This window comes from Nesoenas mayeri, assembly GCF_963082525.1.
Source record: "Nesoenas mayeri genome assembly, chromosome: 1".
NCBI classification, from domain to species: Eukaryota; Metazoa; Chordata; class Aves; order Columbiformes; family Columbidae; genus Nesoenas; species Nesoenas mayeri.
This window is the reverse complement of record NC_137541.1, coordinates 137869119-137891879: the sequence shown is the minus strand read 5'-3', so window position 1 is coordinate 137891879 and position 22761 is coordinate 137869119. Positions and strand designations below refer to the sequence as shown.

Here is a 22761-nt window from a genome sequence, read left to right as displayed (position 1 = left end):
TATTAAATGGTGTATTAAATACTTATTGTGAAACCTTGTCTTTGGCTGTTTCATCTGCTTCAGTGTGCTGACCTCATGGCGCACACAGGGCTCTTGTAAACATCACCGCAGAGTACGAATAGCTTCTGTTAGCTCTGGAACTGCCTGGTTCAACATCTGGCATTGCCCTGTAGAGAGGCTTTTCCCCAGCCAAGCTGCAGGTGTTTTTCAGTAGTCAGTGGTGCAGTGTGGAGTCATAAGAGAAAGGCAAGCAACTGGGAAGAGCCCTTGAACTTCAGCTGTGAACCAGCCTGTGCTAATGCTATCTCTGCCCTGAGCTGTCTTATTACAATCCTTCCTCAACCCTTTTACATCTTAGACAGAAAGCAGCAGGCAGCTGCATCTCTAAACATTGCTTTTACTGTTTTCCTGACAGACTAGCCTGACAGCCCCCAGCTTTCCCACCCTGATCTGAAAGGCTGGCACTACCACCTTTGAGGCTGTTGTCATGTACAAAGGAAGGTCCAAAGAAGCTCTTTCTGCAACCAGAGGACCTTGGTTGTCCCTGTGCCCTGTCCTCACCAGTTAGCATCCAGCAATATAGGTGGCAGGAGCTGTCAGGACTGCTTCATGATGGTCTTCACCTTCATTCCCTTTCTAATCTGGAAAGGGACCCTGGGCTTCCTGGGAATCCAGTAACAGTTCCCACTACACTTGGATATGCGGAACCAAAGACCCCATGTGCTGTCTCACAGAAATATCAGCCTAACGATGGCATCGCTTTTCTGGTGATAGCTGGTGTGCACCTTGAACTTTTGACAGTGTCAGTCAGTCCTGCATGCTGGGGTTTTGCCCTGGGAAGGAAATTTTTCTAGCTATTGGCCCCTTTCAGCCAAATTTTCTGGAGGAAGGGATCTCAAGCAGAATAAAGCTGCTACAAGTTTCATGAAGAGCAAGGACTTGGAAGTGAAGAGACTGAAGTGCCCTGAAAGAAAGATTGCCACCTCAGCTCAACCCCTGTTAGACACCAAAGGACCCAGTTGAGAAGCCTCACATGCTCCTCACTCATGGGAGAAGACCCAGTCAGAGCTTGTTACTACCATGAGCTGCATACTTCAAGGAAACCATGCCGGATCTCTCCTGTTCTTTTCTTGGTGTCTAAGATATTTCTTCAGGTCTTTGGAATTATATACATTTTTTCTAAGGTGTGTGGGCTAGAAACAGAAAGGTGGATTCTTTGTGGGTTTTCTGGACTTAACATCCACTAAGCCCATTCCCTCCCATGTGCACACACACTCATGTTCATCAGACAACAGGATGTAACAACACTTCACTACCCAGCTCAGGTCTTTGCTTAGCTCCACATTTGTCTGTGTTTCGGATGAGGGCTCTCTATTATTCCTAATGATGGAGATCAGTGCCGTTTTATGGAAAAGGGGCTAAGGACATGATGTTTTCCAGGCTGTGGAAGCAGCACATCTCATTGTGAATCAGCAGGTAAACTGTCAGTACAGTAAGATGGAAAAATGTGAGCTGCTCCAGGAAGAAACATCTTACTACAGGCAGCACCCTACTCTGGGAACCTCACAAGCTGGTCAGCAGGCAATAGTGAGGGCTGGAGCATTTGCCTCTTAGATACCTCATTTCAGGCATAAAGGAGCTTCAGCACTCAGAGCCCTGAACCCTCTACTGAAATTAGATACATAAAGCCTTCCTGAGTGAACTTTTCCCAGGTTTGGTTGGAAGGAGAAGCCCTGTCACTGCTCCTGCGCCTGCCCAGCAGCTTGCTACTCTGAGTACTTGCTCAAATTACCAGAGAGCTGGGCTCAGCTGCTGGCTGCTTCCAGTGAGAGTGACCCCAGGCCGTTCATCTCGCAGGTGAATGTCTCCATATCTCTGTCAGGGAGCCGCTTCAGCCATTTCTTTCCCTCTCTCTGTCCCAGTGAACATGTGGTGGAATCCCACAGCTGGATAAGCTCTGGCAGGGGACATCGAGAGTGACCTCCACAGCACAACATCTTATGGTTTGAGGTCAGGGAGGTGAACGCTGTTACAAGAGGGGGTAGATTACAGCCTGGCTTGCCCACTCCTTTCACAAATGTTCTCACAGTTAAGTTAGTACAGAAATTGGGAGCACTAGCACCTTGCTGGGCTGTGTCCTGGGCAGGATAGGACACATCCTCATCTTCTCTGTTGCCCTCTGAGACCCTCTCCCTGTTTGATTCCCTCAAGTGGCAGAGGCAAAGGAGTGCTCATTCTGCAGATTGCTCTTGTGTTTGGGCTGTCCGATCGCTGCTACTGCAGCTCCCAGTCCAGGGGTGGAACTGTGAAACTTCGAGACATGCACTGAATCAGCATTGCAAGTGCTTGGAAAATTTTGTGGTTAAAGTCAAAAGTGACAGCTGATGTGTGGCACAGTTAGCTAGTAGCTGAGTATTAGTGGACTGGAGCACTATAATTGTGTAAAGTCTGCTGTGGATCTAATCCTCAATCTCTTGCCCAAGGTCACATAAGAAATCCATGGCAGAGAGGCAGTTGAAAACCAAATCACCAGCGAACTAAGCTAATGTACTCACTGCTGAATCAAATCCTGTAAAACAAAAGCTTTAAGACAGCTTGTATTGTAGCCATCATACTCTTTATATGGCTTATTGTTAACATGGGTATAGGTGTTGTGGGGACTAAAACTGGTAGTACAAAACAAATACCTGCTTCTGCCAGGTTTCTATAAATACATATCTAGTAACTGCTTGCCATCTACTAAGCACGAAATAGCTATCCTATTAAATAACAATGCAATTATACTACCAACCATAAACATTTCAACTGGAGTTTCAATGTTGCTTTTTCTTTTCTTTGCCAAATGTTATTTGATCACCCACCTGGAGCAAGTGTTTCCTGATAGGTGAGCAAAATTTCATTAGTTTTTGAATCTTTCTTGTTGTCAGGCTTGCTGAGGAGGTCCATAGACTTCAAACTTGACACTGAATTTTTCAGGTCCCAGCCTTCAGCAAGCATATATTCTAATTCAGTTTTTGCTGTACTCCTAGAGTTGCAATGCATTTTCTCTCTGGATCTGATAAATGAAGCTTATGTGTTTCTTCTGTAATTCTCACTTTCTTTCCAACTGTGTCTTTTAGTTAAGAGGGAATATGTGTAAGCCCCTGGTAGGAATTAAGCACCTAACAATCCAGAGTGGATGCTGTATGATTCCCTAGATTACAGCTACATTACAAGAAAGAATGCTACAAATCTACTTTGTAATTTTTACCACGATTTATTTTACTGAGGATTAATTAATCATTCTTTCACCGAAGAATTAACAACACTCTTTTTTTCCAGAAATGAATGGTTGCATTAATAAGCAGCTACAGACTGATTCCAAGCAGGCAACCAAGTGTCAGAAAAACAAAAAGGGATTTAATGCTGCACCAACATGGTGCTTTTGAGATGGGGAGCTAGGACGCCCGTTTGTAGCACAGTTGGTAAAGCTTCTTGGCTGATTGCTCCTAGTGGGACAGAAAATGGGACTGAATCCAGAATACAAGGGGGTTACTGGCTTGCAGAGAATGAGAAAGGACTTAAAAATTTCAAGCTATGGGCTCAGGTCTGTGTGAAGATTAGGGAAAGCTCAGCAGAGCTGAGTTCACATTGCTGAGGTTTGCAAGGTTACTCTCTATTGCCTGGGTTTCTCACACGCAACCCAGAAAGACTATGTTCCAGTAAACAATCCAGAAGAGCACAGAAGAGGTTTTTTTCCTGGGTTTCACAGAACCCAGTGGTTAACTCAAATCCAAGTAAACAAAGCCAAAATTTTGAGCACTCAGTCCCCACCATGCACAAGACCCTTTGACTGTCCTGTCCCATGACTCCTCTCCACAGCTCCAAACAATGCTCTGATGTTGATCCCAGCCAGGACATGCAGCAACACTTACCTCCAGGACCATCTCTGTCATCTGGAACTGCTTCTGGGAGACCTTGTCAGAGCTCACAGGCTCATGGAAGAGCAGGCATAGCATGTCGTACTTCTTCAGGGCCTGCTTGTAGTTCTTCTCATTCAGGTCGATCACTCGGTCTTTTCCATCATAAGTTGGGAAGTTCAGTCCCTCTTCTGCCTTGCAGCAGAAAAGCAGGTAAAAACCTGCCAGGATCCAGAAAGTCGCCTTCATAGGGGAGTCCTTGGAGTGCAGCAGAGGGCAGGTAAATGTCCCTCTCCTCCTTAATTTGGGAAGAGGGGGAGACCAAAGGCTCCGGGTAAAGTTTAAACTGAGTTTCTCTTTCTGCTGCCTTCCTAGTGACCAGTCCAAATGCTGCAAGGCTGGTGGGGAGCAGTAAACTTTGCTGTCCTGGGCTCACAACAAAGAGACAGACAGGAGAAGCTGTCAGGCCAAGCCCTGGATACCTTACATAGCTGTGTCCAGCTCCCGTGTCATTAGGAACTCCATTTTTAGGAAGCAGTTGTTTCAAGCTAAAAATAAACCCTGCAATGAATAAAAAGGACAGATATGACACCATTGAGGGACTTGCTGGCACTCTGCATCATCTGAGAGAGAGGGAGTGAGCAAGAGGGAGGGAGTGAAAGATGTCGATGCTGGGAATATGCAGGCAGGATTTGTAAAGGGACAGACTTCACTCGTACAGGGAACCAAGGCACAGCCTGTCCTACTAAGGCTTAACAAAAATAGAAGGTATTTACTGCAATTTTTAATAAGGGTATCTCTCTTTGTATACCCTTGGGCATCACAGTGATTAGGCTTTGGATAACAGATCTCAGGTTAAACAGTTTCGGAGCCTCATCTGCACTGCTAGAGGAGAAGTCTCATTTCATCAGCAGCAAAGGAGGTGAGCACTCCTGGGACTCCCTCCTCCTCCTCCTCCTCCTCCTCCTCCTCCTGCCCAGGGCATTGGCCAGACATTCAGGTTCTTTTCTGAAGCATCTTCTCTGCTTGCGGGCTACCAGGATAATTTCTGGCCCTGGGACGTGTAATCCCAAAGCAGAGGGAAGCTTATGTTGCAACCTTCCATGCCCACAGCAGTTACCAAGTCCCATACATTTCTGGCGAGTGGTTAAAACCTTATCGTTTTAACAATAAGGGATGCAGGGCAAGAGACACGTACCCAGGCCAGCGTCTTGGGGCAGGAGGCAGGGCTCTCCTCAAGATGTTGAACAGATGCCACCATTGCTGCTCACTTGCCTTCCTGGGACCTGCCTGTTGGCCAAAAGGGCCACATTCCCTCATATTGCTTCCTTTTCATTTCCTGGGACTGGTGACCAGTTGCCCCTTTCCCTGGAGCTCAGCTCTGGCAGCCACTTTCTTGCATCTCCTGCATCGGGCTGCTGGGGGGGAACAAGTTCGGTGGCACAGGCTCTCACCTCCTCCCCTCCTCTGACTGGGCTGTCACGGTTGCCCCATGACTGGCAGCGACAGGCAGGTGGAGGCAGGCCAGCTGGCTGCAGGCCAGCACCAGGGCTGACGCAGATCTGCTGGAGAAGGCACGCCAAGGGGCTGGCAGAGAAGAGCTTGACAGGGGGCACGGGTCTCCTCCTACCACCAAATTGATGTGCAGACACGTGGCCTCCTCCTCGCATGTTGCTCCATCACAGCCTTGCTCCATCCACACCAGAGGGGAGATGATGTCTCTTCATGGCGCATGCAACTCTTGCCCCAAGCAGCTGCTCCCATTTAATTGTATGGCTGGGATTATTTCAATATTTGGGGTGAAAGGTGAGCATTATTTAGCAATTAGAGAATCATAGAATCATTTAGGTTGGAAAAGAATTCGACTGTAAACCTAACACTGTCAAGTCCACCTAAACCACATCCCAAGCACCACATCTACGTCTCTTTTAAATGCCTCCAAGACTGGTGACTCACCCACTTCCCTGGGCAAATTATACCCACCTCCTGGGTGACTTAGGAGCACACATCCCCTCAGCTTTCACTTCCAACCTAAACAGCCCACAACATACCGACTGAAAATCTGTGGGCAACAAGTCTGTTGTATTTCCAAAGCCTCCTCTTAATTTCTGCTCATGCCTTTTCAGAAGTTCAACATTCACCTGCCACTTGAAGTCCTAATGGTGAAGCCTGAGGGGTGTGGGTAGAAGCCAGAGCAAGACAGCCTCAGAAATACACTCACTACAGAGGAACCCTTCAGGGGCAGTCAGTTTTAGAGAGAGATGTGACAAACCTGGCTACGTCTGATTGCTGTTAGTGAGAGACACGAGACTTGTGCCACAACGGGTGGCAATTGCAGGCTAGGCTTCTGCTGAGTGTTTAGGCTGTATAATGCACAATCGAGCTTGTGGGATGATGAAGTATACACCAGGCTGGTTGGTTGCCTTTGAAGGACCCCATGGATCTGGGGTGCAGGAGCAGGCTTCTGCTGACATCAGAGTGTGTTTTAAAGCAGGCACACATCAGACAGGGCTGCAAAAATGAAGCGTTCACAGCTACTTCAGAATTGGTTTCCCAGGCTTCTGCTCTCCTTTTGTTCTTGTAGATCTTCAACAATTGCTCCACTTTCATATCACTTAAGCTATTTTTGAGGCATTTTCTCTCTAGTCTGGATAACTTTTAAATCTGCCTAAAATTAGACACCATCCGATTTTCATTTTATCCTCTTTTTGCTATAAAAAATCAAGGAACAAAAAGGCTTTTTATTCACAAAAAGTGTTCCCTTGTTAGCCCCAGGCACATCTATTTTATCTGCCCTTGGTATGACTAGCAGAGATCTGTGACTGTTAGGCTTCACCTCTGCTCTGAAGGGAATTCCTCCATCTGAATGACACTGGCTGTTACAGTCACCAGAAAGTCCATCTCTTCATCTCTCCACTCAAAATCTCAATGAGATTGTTCGTGTTAAATCCAGTGGACATGTGGGAGCAGGTTCACAGCCAAGAAAAGGACAGTGTGTAGACTTCATGGATTTCACAGAATCACAGAATGTTAGGGATTGGAAGGGACCTCAAAAGATCATCCAGTCCAATCCTCCTGCTGGAGCAGGAACAACTCGATGAGGTTACACAGGAAGGCCTCCAGGCGAGTTTTGAATGTCTCCAGAGGAGACGACTCCAAAACCTCCCTGGGCAGCCTGTTCCAGTGTTCTGTCACCCTCACTGAGAATAAGTTTCTTCTCAAATCTAAGTGGAACCTCTTGTGTTCCAGTTTGAACCCATTACTCCTTGTCCTACAATTGGTTGTCACCGAGAAGAGCCTGGCTCCATCCTCGTGATTTGGGGAACCTGAGTTTTGTTGAAAGCCCATTTCTATGGGACACTGATAAAAGGTTTCTCTGTGTGTCAGATCCTTCTCTACAGGGTAGGGACAATAGCAGTTCCTCATAGGAGGGGAAGATGAGGTGGACAAAGAGCTTTTCTGTGAAATCTTGGATTTTGCATTCACAGATTCACTACAAATACTTTGTGCTATCTTTTGGCATAATCCAAGGTCTTCCTGATTGCATTTAGCTGCCCATGGTTGCAAAACATCTGTTTCTGTGGCCAGCATCATACGAAGGAATGGTATAGTTAGCCCTGTGTCCTGGGACATTTGTCCTTAAGTTCATTCCATGGCAAAGCTGGCATCTGTTAGTCTCTGATACAAGCTGACTGCAAGGCTCAACCTCCCAACCGTGATTCCTTAGCCATCCTTTAGCCCTGCCTCTAGAAATCATTATGACGCTCTTCCCTGGTGAGCCATCCCACCATTCACCTGAAAGCTCTCTGAGAAGTGAGCTGATAGGGCTGAATGCCCATCCACATGGGCAGGTGTCCACATCATTCAAATAACCTTCAGAATTGGCCCCAAACTTCAGGTGAAGAAAGAAAGAATTAAAGGAAAAGCTTGCTGGTGGTTTATCCACTGTTTTAGGCTCTTCGGGGTATATTCATTGAACAAAAACCTGATTCCAGGGAAGCAGGTTTGCAAAGCCACTCAAGTAGGATTTTACTTTGTTTCTTTGAATTTTGTGAGGATAGGTAGCCATTTACAGAAATACAACAGAAGTGCTTGAAATGGTACAATCTCAGCCCTTCACTTCAAGCCTGCAGAAATGCAGGATGGGAAAGCAGAATAAATAAAAATCTCCTTCTTGTTGATTTTGTTTTCCTATTTGTATTAGAAATTTGGGATATCCACTTGCTGCTCCTCCCTCTTGGCCCCAGCAACCACACTCCTTGCTGCCGTTCTCACCTTCATTGTCCTGTCTAGCTCATCCAGTAAAAGAGATCCCCAGCCACTGCTGATCCAAACGCTTCAGTGAGCCTTTTTTTCTAAGGCTTCAGGATTTAAGGTTCTGCTTTAGCTAATCTCTTTTCAAGCTTCTAAGACCTTGTATGTTTTGCAAGATAGGAGTATTCAGAAAATATGCCTTTTGCCACCAGCTAGCCAAGCAAGGTCACGGCTTGTAATAACTTTGAGTGTACTTCTGTCCTTAGGGTGGAAGCCTCAGAGATGTACTGAACCTTTCTAAGGAGACTGGGGGAATCACTGTTATCTTCAGGAAATCCCTGCAGTGTGAGCAAACCTAGTTCTCTCTCCCTTCCCTTCAGCCCTGAAAGGTGACAAGTCCTTCATGGTGCTTTGCACTGCCTGTATTCTAATGTAGTCATGTCAGGGATTGCAAGAACAAGGCAGAGAGATGAGATTGTATCATTTGCACTCCCTCCCTTTTCTTCCTGTTTTAAACTGCTGGAGAACTTCGTATATTTTGTCTGAGGTGTCCCAAGACCTGCCATGTGATAAAAGATGCTATAAACCCTCCTTTTTTTTTTTTTTTTTTTTTTTTTCTGACACACAGACACTGTTTTTAATGAGGAAAATAAAACACAGGATGGACAAAAACACTTATGTGAAATTACATAAAAGTCAAGTCATAAAGGGAAGGTCAATGAGGTGACTCAGAAGTCCTGACTCACTCTGAGCCATATAGGGTCTTTGTTCATTGACATTTCAAAAAAATATTTTCTCTTTTAGACATTGTGTCCCCCAGAGAAAAGTTGCTCTCTGCCGTCTTATGGGGATCATCGCACCTCTCTGTCTTCAGGAGTTGGTGTGACACCTGTGCTTTATGCAGGTCAGAAAGTAGTTCAGAAAGTCAGGCCTAGGACTGTCCCAGAAGGACTGGGATAATTGCCTCCCAATGGATTTATAATCCCTACACAGCAAGAAGGGATTTCACGCAGATATCATGCAGGGCCAAATGGAAATAGGCCCATTGGCATGGATGGAAATGACTGGGAAGGAAAGCAATAAAGTGCAAATGAAAAGCATAAGGACAAACACTGGAAGCAGACAAGCCTCCTTTTTCATGTAAAGATCTGACAAGGGATGCCTGAAGGGAACCTGCTGCCGTGGCTGGGGGACCTATCAGGTGGACTGGAAAAGGCTGCAAATAGCCTGCAGCAGGACACAGAGACAGTGACCTGCCTACCTGTCCCAGCTGGGCTGCGAGCTCTGCCAGCCTGTGGGAGCAGGGTATGACTTATCCACACACAACCCACCCTGGAAAGGGTGGAGGGGCTCCCTGAGGGCTTCCTGCAGGTAGCACTGGGATGGGAGGATTTTCTTCATTGTTTCTATTGCTCATACAGGAGCCAGTAAACAGATGCTACCTTTAATACACCCAGATAGTTTCAAAGAAAGAAGAGCTTAAATCTGGCATTATATATTTGGATGAGGGGCTTGAGTGTACCCTCAGTAAGCTTGCAGATGGCACCTAACTGGGTGAGAGTGTTGATCTGCTGGAGAGTAGGAAGGCCATACAGAGGGATCTGGGCCGGCTGGATTGTTGGTCTGAGGACAACTGTATGAGGTTCAACAAGGCCAAGTGCCAGGTCCTGCACTTGGGTCACAACAACCCCAGGCAATGCCACAGACTCCAGCAAGAGCGGCTGGAAAGCTGCCTGGTGGAAAAGGCCCTGGGGCGTGATGATCAGCAGTCAGCTGAATATGAGCCAGCAGTCTGCCCAGGTGGCCAAGAAGGCCAACAGCATCCCGGCTTGTATCAGGAATAGTGTGGCCAGCAGGACTAGAGAAGTGATTGTTCCCCTGTACTCAGCGCTGGAGAAGCCCCACCTTGAAACTTGTGTTCAGTTTTGGGCCCCTCACTACAAGAAAGACACTGAGGTGCTGGAGAGAGTGCAGAGGAGGTCAATGAAACGGGTGAGGGGCCTGGAGCACAAGTCTGATGAGGAGCAGCTGAGGGAGCTGGGGCTGTTTAGCCTGGAGAAAAGGAGGCTGAGGGGAGACCTTATCGCTGTCTACAACTACCTGACAGGAGGTTGTAGCATGGAGGGTGTTGGCCTTTCCTCAGCAGCAAGCAATAGGACAAGAGTAGTGGCCTCAAGTTGCACCAGTAGAGGTTCAGATTGGATATTAGGAAAAAATTTTTCACAGACAGGGTTGTCAAACATTGGAACAGGCTGTCCAGGGAAATGGTGGGGTCATAATTCCTGGAAGTATTTAAAAGATGTGTAGATGAGGCTCTTAGGGACACGGTTTAGTACCAGTGTTAGGTTAATGGCTGGACTCAATGATCTTGAGGGTGTCTTCTGATTAAAATTCTATATGAATCCTAGCTGGGGTGACAGCTTTGCACCTAGCTATACCTGTATTGGGTTTGACATGTTAGAAGCCTGAATCCTACTGAGTGAGCAGAGATGGTAAAAAATACCCTGAGCTCAGAATGTTCCAAGAAAGACCATATCATAAACCACAGGCCTCAGTCATAGTTGGTATGTGGGCAGGGTTACGCTTAGGTGCCCCATAACTCCCTGTGCTTTTGTCTGCAAAACTTCTGCTCTCTGAGGATGGAGTAACTGGCACACTGCCTAAAGAAGCCAGACACAGATTTAGTCACTGAGCTTCTGCCAGGACTCCACGCTCATGGTTTGCAGGATGTTGCCTCTGAGGGGCTGGGCACAGAGGAGCTCTGTTTGTGGCTGTTTAGGTCTTATAGGCACTGACTTTCCAGAGCCACAGGAAGGCAGCCTTGTTTGAGCAAATAATTAGCTTTTGGAAGAGGCTTTTGAGCAAGTATCTGGCCTTCTCACTCTGTCTAACCTGAAAATGGATAGAGGTGACTTAGCCATAGCCTGGTTAGTAAAATCTTTGCCTTGCCAGTGATCACCACGAGCTGAGGTCCTGCAGATACCACAGAGCTCTGCCGATTACAAGCTCAAAGCAGCCTGAGTGGAGACCTGGCCATGCTGCTGCCTGCAATGACCTCCTGCCCACCTTCTCTTCTGCAGGACCTGGGAGCAAAGAGAGGTCTGACATGCATTTGGTGCTGGGGCTTTCAAACTTTTTTCTTTGTACGAACTCCTAAAATCATTCTGGTGTCAGTGCAGATCCCTGCATAACAATTTTAACTGACTGATGAGAGGTCTTTTTTTTGACAGTTACCTCTAACACACCCAACTTCACAAAAACTCCAGTGCCACATTCTGAAAAACTCTCCCCTGAGACAAATCCCATGGCATGTCTCAGCCACCCTGTCCCATTCTACGTCACCTTTCTATGCTCTCATGTCACAACTAATTAGTTAAAGCAGTTGTCCCTGAGACACTAAGACAGGGGCATAATTTCCCACCTAGGGGAAAGGTGTGGATGGGTGCTTCAGAAGGGAAAGGATGTGTAACTGTGGGTAAGAGATGGAAGTTTGAGCTTTCCACTGACACAGGCTTCTCACAAGGCTTTGGAAAAATCCATCCGTGTCTCAGTTGTCCATCCAGACCATGTGATGGGGTCCAGGGAAGTTATGGTGTTGCAAGGTACTTGGACAATAGACTGACAGGGATTAGTGCTTTAGGCAGGCAGGAAGCCTGAGACAGGTCTAGCCTCCTGAAGATTTTGGTATACTGGAGGGCCAGTGAAGGGGACACAAATGCTGCTGGCCACATTTTCAGGAGAGCTGGTTCAGAGACCTGGCCAGGCATATTCCCTGAGAGATGCAAAGAGCTGAAGTCTGGATGATTTCTGTGAAAACCCAAGTGATTCACAGCCAAGCCTCAAGCTGCTGTGAAGGAGTGGTGCAGTGCTGGTCCCCTGAGAGCTAGGGTGTGAATGGGTCCAGGCACCCCAACAATTACTAATAATATAGTAATAATATAATTACTAATAATAAAATATAAGACATAAATGACATGATCTGACATGGTGCATTCCCTTCTGGAATCTCTTAGGGCACATACAGCCCTATCTGACCATTTCCGTCCATCAGCCCCACTTTTTCTTGGAGGAGGTGGGACACTGGACAGCTGCCTAGCTTTGGCCATGATTGGTGTGTCCAAGCAAGTGTCCGTGTCTCTGCCTGCACACACTCGTGCTCGCATTAACCACCCAGCCCTTCAGGGCCAGGTTCTAAACTGAGGATCCTGCACCAGGCAGAGTTGGGGTGGCCAGGTCTGTGGTGCCACTTGCACCTCAGATTTCTCCTAACCATGAGAGCACCAGCGTATTTAATAACAACTTGATGACTGGAGGGGTGTTTAATTTAACAGCGTGACGCCGGCTGCTGCTGACAGAGCTGTGCCCAGCAGATTTACACCTGTTGCACTGGAGTGGCAGCTCGGCCCTCCTTCGCTGTGCTACCCCTCAAAATCTTCCCCCTCCCCTGCCCGGGCCGTGATGCCTGCTGGGGTGCAGCTGGCAGTGGGGAAGTGCTGGGGTGAGCTCACTGTGCCACCAGAAACCTGATTCCTTTTGGATGATGAGCTGGACAAGCTTAGCAAGCTCCTTAATTTTGTAAGGGGACAGAATGGACTTGCTGCTCTTGAATTTCTGCTCTGTTTTGACCTCCCTCTTCTGTAACCAGACTTCATACTGTCTGAGTTGACTCTGAATCTCTCTAAAAAGTCTGTTGGCACCTGTCAGGCACATGCATTCCTAGGGTGAATAGCTTTCTAGGCAGTATTGATGTTTTACAGTCAGTCCTTTATACATGTTCTGGGCATGGTTTTTTTTGTTTGTTTGGTTGGTTTTTGTTGTTGGTTTTGTTTGCTTGCTTTACTTGCTTGCTTGCTTTTTTTTTTTCATTTCAGGCAATTTTAAAATTCAAATTATTCTATGTGAATAAGCCCTACTGGCAGAGAACCCATCATGGATATTGGTATGTAGCTGGAGTACAGTTACACAGCTTTCCCAAGCATTCAGAAGTAATGAGTCAGGTATGCCCTTCCCTCAGATTATTACATTGCCTAAAACTGAGGAGATCTAAGAAGTGTCTTGTTCATAATGTTTTTCCCCAGCATGGTAACTTCTGGTTACCTGTGCTCAAGCTTTTACCTGCAACCACAAAAGAGAGAAAAGCTTCTCCATTAAAGCTCTCCTGTTTGAAAATGGAAGCTGAAATGCTTGAGTAATAGTGTGAATCCTGCTGTCCAGAGCTGCAGAATGACCAGAAAATCACAAAAATATGTGATGATATGGTGTAAGCGGAAGGACGGACACCCCGCCCCACTCCTTAGGAATGACTGAAAACTGCTGTTGCAGCTGACGGTGGGAAGCAGCGTGTCTTTGCCTTTCTGAAAGTGGGCTGCTACCAGCAATTCAGGGTGGCTAGCAGCTTTTTAGCCAGAGGAAGGATTTCACAGCTCCTTTTGAATCCTTTTGCACCTCTCCTTAAGAATTATCACCCAGGCTTGAAAGGACACTGGCGCGTGTGGCTGAAGAGTCTCCTCACCCTGGGACAGATCACTTCTGAGTCTCACAGGGCAGGAGACCAGCTCCTGCACGGGCCCATTGGCCTCATCTGCTGTGGGAGGCTGGGAAGTGGAGACTGAGGCTTCACCTGGCCAAGGCTGGATGCTCAAAGAAGCGCTGCTAGAAGGAAGAGACCCCAGCAGCAGTCTCCTGCACCAGCCCTGCTCTGGGACACACAAATAAAACCTCAGCACCCAAAAGCATGCAATAAGGCAGCCAGGGCTTGCTTTCCTGGAGAAAAGGCGGTAGCTGTGCCTCTCCAAACCCTGGGCCAGCAGGTTGTTGCACATGGAGCATGGTATTGCTTTTCTCTCTAATGTGGGGCTTCTAGCAAAGCACCTCCATGCTGTAGCCTGAGCTGTGGTTTCCATAAAGGGCTGCTGGGTTTACTTGTATTTATAACGCTTGCTTCTGCTGCAGCATGCCAGCTTGCAGAGGTCAGCACGAGGAGTCATTCCATGGGGTGTGATCCTGTTTCCATCCCTGTGTGCCAAGGGGCCTCCCACCTCCTGGCATATGGGACCTGGAGGTGGCTGGGGTGGGGGAGACAGCAGAACAGTCCAGAGGGGAAAGGGGACCAGGCAAAGGGATGGCACAGGAGATACGGTACCTGGTTTCTACTATAAGCTCTGGGAGGTGTGTAGCTTTCTCTACTGGTGCAAGGCAAGTGTGAGCCACTACATCCCCATGTCAGACAGGTTGTCTCCAAGCCAGTGAAGAGTTTTCTTATTCAGGTACATTTTAGTAGGCACCACTGGTAAGGAGAATCTCAAAAAACAGGGCATAGCTCCTGCACTAGGTATGGCTTGGACAATACTCCTCTAAGTTCATTAAAGATTACTTTGGACTTACTTGTACATCTGCCAGCTGTACAACATGGTACACCCCAAGTGGAGTTGTACCTAAGAGAAGATTAGATCACCAGGTGTCAGCCTGTGGCCAGTGTTCAGATATTCCTCATGGTTTGACAGGGAGATCACACTATGACTTCACTTTCCAGAGGAGGGCCACAAAGTTCAGCCTGGAGAAGAGGCTGAGGGGAAACCTCACCATGGTCTACAGCTTCCTCACAAGGGGAGGAGGAGGGGCAGGTGCTGATCTCTTCTCTCTGGTGACTGATGATAGGACCTGAGGGAATGACAGGAAGATGTGCCAGGGGAGATTTAGGTTGGACATTAGGAAAAGGTTCTTCACCCAGAGGCTGGTGGAGCACTGGAAGAGGCTCCCCAGGGAGGTGTCACAGCCCCAAGCCTGGCAGTGTCCAAGAAAAGATTGGACAATGCCCTCAGACACATGGTGTTAATTTGGAGGCTGTCCTATGCAGAAAGAGGAGTTGGACTCCATGATCCTTATGGGTCCCTTCCAACTCAGGACATTCTATGATTCTATGACGTCGCTCTCAATAGGTCACTTACTGTGTGCTGTGGCCTTAGTGAAGGCTGGAGACTCCAGAATGAGGAATATTTTCATGGACAGGAGACAGAAGTCAGCTCATAGGATGTGACAGCTTTTATGTAAGAAGTGAGACTGTATGTTGTTGGTGTTCTTCATCCTGTTCTGTCTCATGGCACATGCACAGTGTCAGGAACTGGCACTGCAAACTCACCTCTTCTGCCTCTCGGGAGCCGCACGTCACGGCTGTGTGCAGCATCCTCACACCGAGGGCTGCAGCTAAGCTCCTACAAAGCTCCCCAGATTAGCAGGTGTGGATATGCCAGGCAGGGACAGAGTAATTTGAGCTGCAGTTGCCGTTAGTTAGTGCAGTTAAGCAAATGTCATATGTGAAAAGAGGATCTAAAATGATCTAACACAGTAGCTTGTGCTCGGTTCTTACTAGTCAGTAGTAGGAAACAAAGGTAGCTTTGAATAACTGTTCTTCCTTGGTTAAGACCCTTTTCTTTGTGTGGTGGTTTTTTGGTTGATAATGTTGTTGTCCGGTTGTTTTTTATTTTTTTTTCCCCACCTTTACATTTCAATCTAGTACAGTGGGAAAGATTCCCAGGAGGATTATGGAGCTTTCCTTACGCTATCTGGGACATTTTGGCAAAGATACAAATACCTGCCTTGTCATAATGTGACATTTTCTGGGCTACTTATAGCACTATTTTGTCTGAGTTAAAATCTGCAGATTTATGAATACAATGCCCTTTTAAAGACCAGTTACAGGCTGCAGTCATTTCTGGATCACTATTTCATTTATAAGTAGTAGATTTTCATGGTTTAGTCAGGCAATTAGATATTTAAGGCTAGTCTTGTGAAGATGAGAAACTTCTATATTTTTGTTGCTTGTACAGTTCATTCTGATTAATGTTTGTCTAGATTAGACCCACAAAGCAGAGGTTCAGGGAGGTGAATCACTCAAGACAGGGACTGATTCAACGATTCATTTAACATTTTTCATATCTACTGAAGACCCCACGTACGTAAGGTTTAAGTAAGTCCTCTTGACTTCCATGTGTTGTGAACAAACACGGAAGCATGGGGCTGAGCAATGTCATTTATGCTGACAGCCTGAACCCAAGTAACTGCACATGCCAAAAAGAGGAAAACAACCTAAGAATCATCCCAGGTAGACCCTCAATGACATTAATGGAAGTGCTAATTGAAAAATATCCTGCTAAAACTCTCCAAAAGCAGAAAACACAGATCCTATAACAAAAAGAACTTTATGATTATGTTTTAATTAGGCATAACTGTTCAGATAAAACAGTGGAAACATTTATTTTGACATTTTTAATTGCATTATTTTTATTTTTATCCAAAGTTGCCTTTCTGTATTAACCTGTGTCTCAGATGAGAGCTGGAACACCACTGTTTGGGTATCAGAGCCTAAGCTCCCCCATACACTGGGAACATTGAGAAGGAAACCTGGTGAGCCTGGTACGCAGGGAGAGGGTGCAGGAGTGTACAAACCTGGCCACAGTCTTCAGGCCCTGAGAGACTTCACTTATTGAACTCTAGTGAACCAAACAAGATGATGAGCTGCTATCTATAGCTACCCAGTGACAGTAGCTTGGCTTTTTTTTGCCTGTAAATTACTGGACACAGGTGGGGAATTTATTAGCATAAGTAAAATTAGGAAGCAACATCTCCCCGCTGATGCTGACATGCTGCAAGATGTTGACCTTCTCTGAAGTGTTAGCCTGTATAGCCCTGAACCCAGTGAAAACACCTAGGCCTGTGCTTAATTTTGCATCCCATTAGGTCTGTCCTGCCTTTGCGCTAGAAGTTAAACATGTGGGTCACTGGTTTTCTGGATTAGAGCCAAGCTCTGCAGGGTCCTTCAAGATTTAGTTAGATAGAGCTTGTCAAAAGATACAGTACAATTTATATAACAGGATTCTACTCTCTTTTCTCTTAATGGCTGATTTGTGATGGGTAGGCTGGGCTGGCCAGAAGTATACACTCAGCCACCAACAGTTTTTTGCAAACTATCAGCTATATACACATTGGGGATTTCTAATTAATTAAGTCTCTTCTGGGGTGCCTTTTTGTATCTGATCAAGGTTCTACCTTCTTGCAGATGCACTGTCCACTTCCAGAGGTCTAAATTAGGACCCAGACTCTGAAGCTCAAAAGTGAGTCTGCTTCAGTTGTCAGAAGCTGGTGGCTCTTCAGTCTTCTAGGTGTTATGACTGGCTGGACAGATGAGGGAAGATCAGTAGACATTGTCTACCTTGACTTCAGCAAGGCTTTTGACACTGTCTCTCACAGCCTCCTCACAGGCAAGCTCAGGAAGTGGGGGTTGGATGAATGCACAGTGAGATGGATCGTGAACTGGCTGGATGATAAAGCTCAGAGGGTTGTGATCAATGGTGCAAAATCTATTTGGAGACCTGTAGTAAGTGGAGTTACCCAGTGGTCAGTATCAAGTCCAGTCCTGTTCAACCTGTTCATCAATGATCTGGATGAAGAGACTGAGTGCACCCTCAACAAGTTTGTTGATAATATCAAGCTGGGAGGAAGGGCTGACACACACAAAAGCTGTGCTGCCATCCAGCGAGACCTGGACAAGCTGGAGGAGTGGGCCAAGAGGAACCTGATGAAGTTTAACAAGAGTAACTGTAGGGTCCTGCACCTGGGGAGGAATAACCTCAGGTACCAGTACAGGTTAGGGGCAGACCTGCTGGAAAGCAGCACTGCAGAGAAGGACTTGGGAGTTTGGGTCGAGTGCAGGTTGATCATGAGTTAACAATGGTATCCTGGGGTGCATTAAGAAGAATGTGACCAGCAGGTCGCGGGAGGTTTTTATCCTCCTCTACTCTTCCCTGGTGAGGCTGCATCTGGAGTACTGCTTCCAGTTCTGGGCTCCCCAGTTTAAGAAGGACAAGGAACTACTGGAGGGAGTCCAGCAGTGAACTGCAAAGATGATGAGGGGCCAAGAGCATCTTTCTTATGAGGAGAGACTGAGAGAGCTGAGTCTGTTCAGCATGGAGAAGAGAAGGCTGAGAGGAGATCTCATCAATGTTTATAAATATCTCAAGGGTGGGTGTCAAGAGGATGTGACCAGACTCCTCTCACTGGTGCCCAACGACAGGATGAGGGTCAATGGAATCAGATGGAAACACAGGAGGTTCCATCTGAATATGAGGAAAAAGTTCTTTACTTAGAGGGTGCCAGAGCACTGGAACAGGCTGCCCAGAGAGGTTGTGGAGTCTCCTTCTCTGCTGACCTTCAAAACCCGCCCGGACACATTCCTGTGCAATCTACTCTAGGCGAACCTGCTTTAGCAGGTGGGTTGGACTAGGTGATCTCCAGAGGTCACTTCCTACCCCATCTATTCTGTGTGAGGATGTAGAAGTGGTGCTCCTGCTCAGCATACACCTAGACACTGATTTCTCCTGGGGAAATGTAGACAAACCCCTGCTTTGTGAAGATGTTTGTCTAGTTTCACATTTCAGAGCTGACTACATCACCTAAAATAAGGTCTGAGCTCACAGAGCAGCTCAGGATCACAGGCAATAACACAGCGTCTGCCCGGCCAGCTTTCCTCACGAAGCCTGTAGACATTATCTCACATTTTTGAGACCTTCACTTTTTCATCAGGTTTAGGTAATTGTCCAACCAGTACAAAAGTTATTGGGACATCCAGACAGGGAGCTGCTACCCGTGCAGCAATACTAATAAGTGTTATCTTAGGAACTAGCTGCTAAAAAGAAAAAGAAAAAATAAAAAAAAGACACCATCGATTTGTTCTCTCCCTCCTTTCCGGCACTATAAGGGCCTTGACCCGCCCCTCCTGTGCTCCCGCAAACCCTGTTCCTGCGGAGCATCCTCCGCCCGCGGCTGCGAGATCCCGATTCGGGGCACCGGGGGCGCCCCCGCCCGCGGAAGCGCCGCGACATCCCGCGCTGCCGCCGCAGACCGCCAGGTGGCGCCGCCGCCCCGCGCGTGGCGCTGCCCGCCCTGCCTGCGCCCGGACGGGTGCAGCTTAAAAGTGCTTAAAAGTGCTTAAAAGCGGCCTATGAGAAAGGTGGGGACAGACTTTTTAGCGGGGCCTGTTGCGATAGGACAAGGGGTAATGGTTTTAAACTAAAGGAGGGGAGATTCAGGCTGGACACGAGGAAGGAATTTTTTACAATGAGGGTGGTAAAACACAGGCACAGGTTGCCCAGAGAGGTGGTAGATGCCCCATCCCTGGAGACATTCCAGGCCAGGCTGGACAGGGCTCTGAGCAACCTGATCTAGTTGCACATGTCCCTGCTCATTGCAGGGGTGTTGGACTAGATGAGCTTTGAAGGTCCCTTCCAACCCAAACTATTCTATGATTCTATGATTCTGTGATTCTATGCCATCTTCTTCCTCACCTGCCTTGCTTGCTCAGAGCTTCCTTACCCTTAATGCTGTTTGTCTGACAGCTGCTCCCTCAGCTGTGCTGGCAACCTTCCATGGGGCTAAACCACAGTCCGGATCAGAGAGCGGGTCAAGTTCAAGAAAGACCTTCTCTTTGTTTCGTTGAGTGGTGTTTTAACTAAGGCCTTTTCAGAGATCTGGGCCACAGTGGGGTCCCTACAAGCAGTGCTTTGCACAGCCAACCGAGTGTCTGCAATGTGCAAAGGTGCAGCTGAGAGTCAGAGGACCTTGGAGGTGATGACTAGTGTGAAATTTGGGTCTTGGCTTTCGATTTTTAAAACATAAGGTTCTCCACTAGCCCCAGCAGCTGTAGAGGGCTGCGTGAAGTAATGATCCATGGCAGGGTTTTAAAGGTTCAGAAACCAGTGTGTAAAAAAGTTCATGCACTCCCAAACAAAAACACATACACAAATCTGTTGTTTTGTTTGTTTGTTTGTTTTAATTTAAATCTTGTAATTTAAAGATGATCATGTGAGTTGGAGTGCTATGATTTTTTTAACAGGCAGGGATGGACTTTAGAGGTGTGATAAAGCCTTCACCCAAGGTTGAATCCAGCAGTGGGGCAGACCTTTTTCTTTCCTGTGGTGGGATACTGCGCCTTCTTTCCTACGCTGATGGAAACAAGGTTACTCGGCCATTCGGACTCAGGTATTGCCCAGCCTGATGGGCCCACAATTCATGCTGACTCAGACATCACTCCTTTTTGTAGACGGGGAACCAGAGGAAGGAGAAAGTCAGGGTCTTCAGGCAGTGCTGGCAAGCACAGATGGCGTTATTTCCCCCCAAGGGCTGCAGGGTGCCCGCAGCTATGCTGGTGTGCGGCTGAGCAGGGCGCTCTGGGATTTGCGTGTGCCCTTTGCACACCAGGCGCCGGCTATTTAAATAACAATAGGACGAAAGGCAGGTTAGGTGGAAAGATGTTTCTCTGTCTGCATGGGCTGCTGCTGGCAACTGCAGTCCAGCAGCCAACCTCGCCTCCCCTATCAATATCCTTTCCCCTGAGCTAGAAGGACTGAGGGATAATTTAGTCTTTATGCTAGTTTGGACTTCGCCTGATTACCAGCTGAGCCTAATTACACAGGCCTTGCCGTCCCTTCTGGGAAATAGTCCAGACAGAATGGAGGGGCTGCTGCTCCTCCTGCCAGTGTTGCCACTGCTGAGCCCTCTTATTTCATTTTGGATTACAAGATGGACTGCTCGTTCTCTCTTCTGTCCTCCCTGTGCACCCACCATCTGGGACCAAAGGACCAAATTTTTCTTAAGGATCCTAAATCACATTTGCACACGAGACTTGAATGCAAGTGTATACAGGCAGCTGCTGGGGAGCTGAGCTCTTGTGACTGCTGATGACACAGAGTTGGGTCCTGGAGCAAGGAGTGAGGTGGAGCTCAACTTCATCTGTCCTTCCTTATCCATCACTTTCCCTTTTCATTCACATCTTGGCAACTATGCCCCAGTCTGTGCCAGTCCATGATATAGCTACACTGAGTGCCTGGGTTTTCCATGTAACTGGGAGCAAGAACAAGCTGACACGCAGAAACTGGTTCAAGCAGCAAAGCTGAAGGTCCACATGAGCTGAATGTCCCAGCTTCAGCTATTTCAGTGACAACAGAATGAGTGGCAGGCTGGGCAGAGCTAAAGTACTGGAAACTGGCAGCAGCTAGCCATTGCAGTCCAGCAGCCAGCACATTCTCCCCCATCAACAGGGGATTTACACTTAGGAGCACTGGAATCAGTCAAACACAAGATTCAGATCTTCATCCATATCAGCAGTTCTGCAGAGTTCAGATGAAGGGAAGTTTTGGCTTTGGACTTGTGCAATTTTCAAAGCTAATTAACATACGGTGTTTTACTTGCTGTCTCCAGCCCCTTTGTATTAGGTGTGATCCAAGTTTAAACAGTGTAGATGGATTAGGATGGTCATGGTACCACATTCATTTGAAGGGAAATTATACAGGGAGACAGAAGGAAATAATGCAAAACCAGAGCCAGGACTGGTTTAAAAGCATCCCTGCACAGCTGAGGTATTCCTGGAGCCGCCTCAGTTGCACAGAGGAGTTATTTCAACTTTTGAAGCTCAATGGAAACACTTGACCCTTGACTTGAACTGAGACCTCTGGCTATTGATCCCAGGAAAACTTAGGGGAGAGGGCAGGCGCCTTCTGCCTGCAGTGGCTCTGGCTCCTGAATGGCTTCACCTGTTTTTAGGAGCTGTCACACTGAACCCTCCCTCCAGCTTCTCCACATTGTCTTCCAAGCCTGTGGGTGACAGGGCTGTATGAGAGTTTGACTTTATCATCTTTGGAGAGTTTGTCTTGATCATCTAATGTAGTCCAGAATGGTGGTGTCATTGTTTGCAACGAGGACACTCTTCTTGTCTTCCACTTGTAACCCCTTGGTTCTTTTCAGCTGGGTCTAGACAAGTGCATCTGCATGGATGAATCATACAGGTACCACCAGGAGTGATCCTGGTGATGTTGGTGGGCCCTACACAAACTATATAGATATCTCAGACCAGATATAAGGAAGAAATTTTTTACAGTGAGGGTGGTGAAACACTGACACAGGTTGCCCAGAGAGGTGGTAGATGCCCCATCCCTGGAAACATTCAAGGCCAAGATGGGTGGGGCTCTGAGCAACCTGATCTAGTAGATGTCCCTGCTCATTGCAGGGGGTTGGACTAAATTACCTTCGAAGGTCCCTTCCAACCCAACTATTCTATGATTCTATGCTAGCTGGCATTTGGGATTTGACCTCCTGAGCCCCACTGGTGGCAGTACCCTGAGTGTTTGCCCATTTTCTGTTCCAGCTATCTGAAATTATGTGAGAGCTGGGGTACAGCAGGGCACATCCAGCTGCTGACAGCTGCCAAACAAAGCAAGTATCAAAGGATGGATCTCAAGCAGTGGTTGTTTGGTGGCACCAAGACACAGCCTGACCCAGGATGATCTCCTGCATGGCACTGCGGGCTCAGGTACCACAGGGCTACCCTGTGCTCTGAGGCACAGATGGTCTGAAAGAGAGTCTCTTCTACATGACAAAATATCATATGCAATTTTGGGACAACTTCATTGGACAAAAGAGCTGTCCTTCAGTATCCCTTCTCCAAACTTGGCTAGTAGCAGCTGCATAGGTAAAAGATACAGATACTAGGAGTAGAACAGCTTTGTACTTTTCAGGCTTAATTTTATAGCTTTGGGACATCTTGGAAATACCCACAGAG

General features: G+C 47.3%; 1 protein-coding gene across 1 annotated transcript in view; it reads right to left on the bottom strand.

Moving 5' to 3' along the window:
• The window catches only part of CASQ2 (calsequestrin 2), a gene marked incomplete at both ends in the record, with an annotated part of 33183 nt that extends 29035 nt beyond the window's left edge, over positions 1-4148 (bottom strand). Inside the window, one exon of the mRNA XM_080354984.1 lies at positions 3915-4148. Within this exon, the coding sequence (XP_080211110.1) occupies positions 3915-4148 (234 nt within the window). The remainder of the gene's footprint in view (positions 1-3914) is intronic.
• Between the last annotated feature and the right edge of the window lie 18613 nt (positions 4149-22761).